This window comes from Lucilia cuprina, chromosome 5 (assembly GCF_022045245.1).
Source record: "Lucilia cuprina isolate Lc7/37 chromosome 5, ASM2204524v1, whole genome shotgun sequence".
Classification (NCBI taxonomy): domain Eukaryota; kingdom Metazoa; phylum Arthropoda; class Insecta; order Diptera; family Calliphoridae; genus Lucilia; species Lucilia cuprina.
Genome location: NC_060953.1, coordinates 40,032,957 through 40,034,164, shown reverse-complemented (window position 1 = coordinate 40,034,164; position 1,208 = coordinate 40,032,957). Strand labels below are relative to the sequence as shown.

Here is a 1,208-nt window from a genome sequence, read left to right as displayed (position 1 = left end):
TCTAGTTCTGTTCTAGTTCTGTTCTAGTTCTGTTCTAGTTCTGTTCTAGTTCTATTCTAGTTCTATTCTAGTTCTGTTCTAGTTCTGTTCTAGTTCTGTTCTAGTTATAGTTCTGTTTTAGGTTTGTCCTAGCTCCATTTTAGTTCTTTTCAAGTTCTTTTCTAGTTTTGTTCTTCTTCCGTTCGATTCTACTTCTGTTCTACTGCTATTGTGATGTTTTCAAGTCTAAAATAAACTAAATTAGTTCTTCTCTTAAATGCCATTTTTCCCATCATTATCTTCCCTCACATACCCAATGAGCACATTGTAGCCACCAGTGTAATCATTTTGATTTTATGAGGCAACCAAGATCTCTCCATTATAGTGCGCTGTTGTGGTAAAGCCTGTTCAACTTGTTGCCATTCCTGCATTAACATCGGCCACTTGCGGGTCATATCGAAAAATGTTAAAGCAATGAAAAAAATCGATGAATAAAAAATGATTCCCTCTAGAAAGCAAAGGCAATATTAAATAATAAAACAAGTACATAAGAACAACGAGTGGTATGAGAAAGCAAAAAAAGAAAACAGATAAAATTTTTTAAATATTGTTACAACACAAAATCACAAAAGTATGAAATTTACCCACAGAATCAAAATTAAAGATTCCACGAAATGCATAGGCAATGGTAACACCCATGAAAAAGCCAAAGCATAAGATAACCAACACGGAATACCAAGTGCGTATAAAACGCCAAGAAAATTTTAAATCATACGAGGAGCTGGATGTAACACCCGCCAGAGGCATTATGGCGAATATTTGTGCTAGAATCAAAACTTTTTTAGTTTTTTTACAAAAAAGAGAACAAAGGGGGAAGCCATAAAGAAAAATTAATTGAAGTATTAAAATTTTAGAGTGTTATGTTTGTTTTAATTAATTGTTCACTTTAAACACCTGGTCGTATGGCTTCCTGAAAGGAACCAGTATAAGTATAATCCTTTTTAGTGCCTCTGCGTAGCAATTTATGTTTTACTAAGGCAAATGTAAAGGAAATGGCAAAAAGACAAAAAAATAATATTAAACATGCAATAACATACATATACATATGTATATTTTCACAAAGTACTAGTTCAGTTCTAGTTTAGTTCTAGTTCAGTTCTAGTTCAGTTCTAGTTCAGTTCTAGTTCAGTTCTAGTTCAGTTCTAGTTCAGTTCTAGTTCAGTTCTAGT

At 32.8% G+C, this 1,208-nt stretch overlaps 1 protein-coding gene across 1 annotated transcript in view; it reads right to left on the bottom strand.

The window, feature by feature from the left end:
• Positions 1–434, bottom strand: part of LOC124420237 (gustatory receptor for sugar taste 64f-like) — a 3,509-nt gene extending 3,075 nt beyond the window's left edge. The window contains exon 1 of the mRNA XM_046952468.1: positions 293–434. Coding sequence (XP_046808424.1) covers positions 293–434 — 142 coding nt within the window. The remainder of the gene's footprint in view (positions 1–292) is intronic.
• Between the last annotated feature and the right edge of the window lie 774 nt (positions 435–1,208).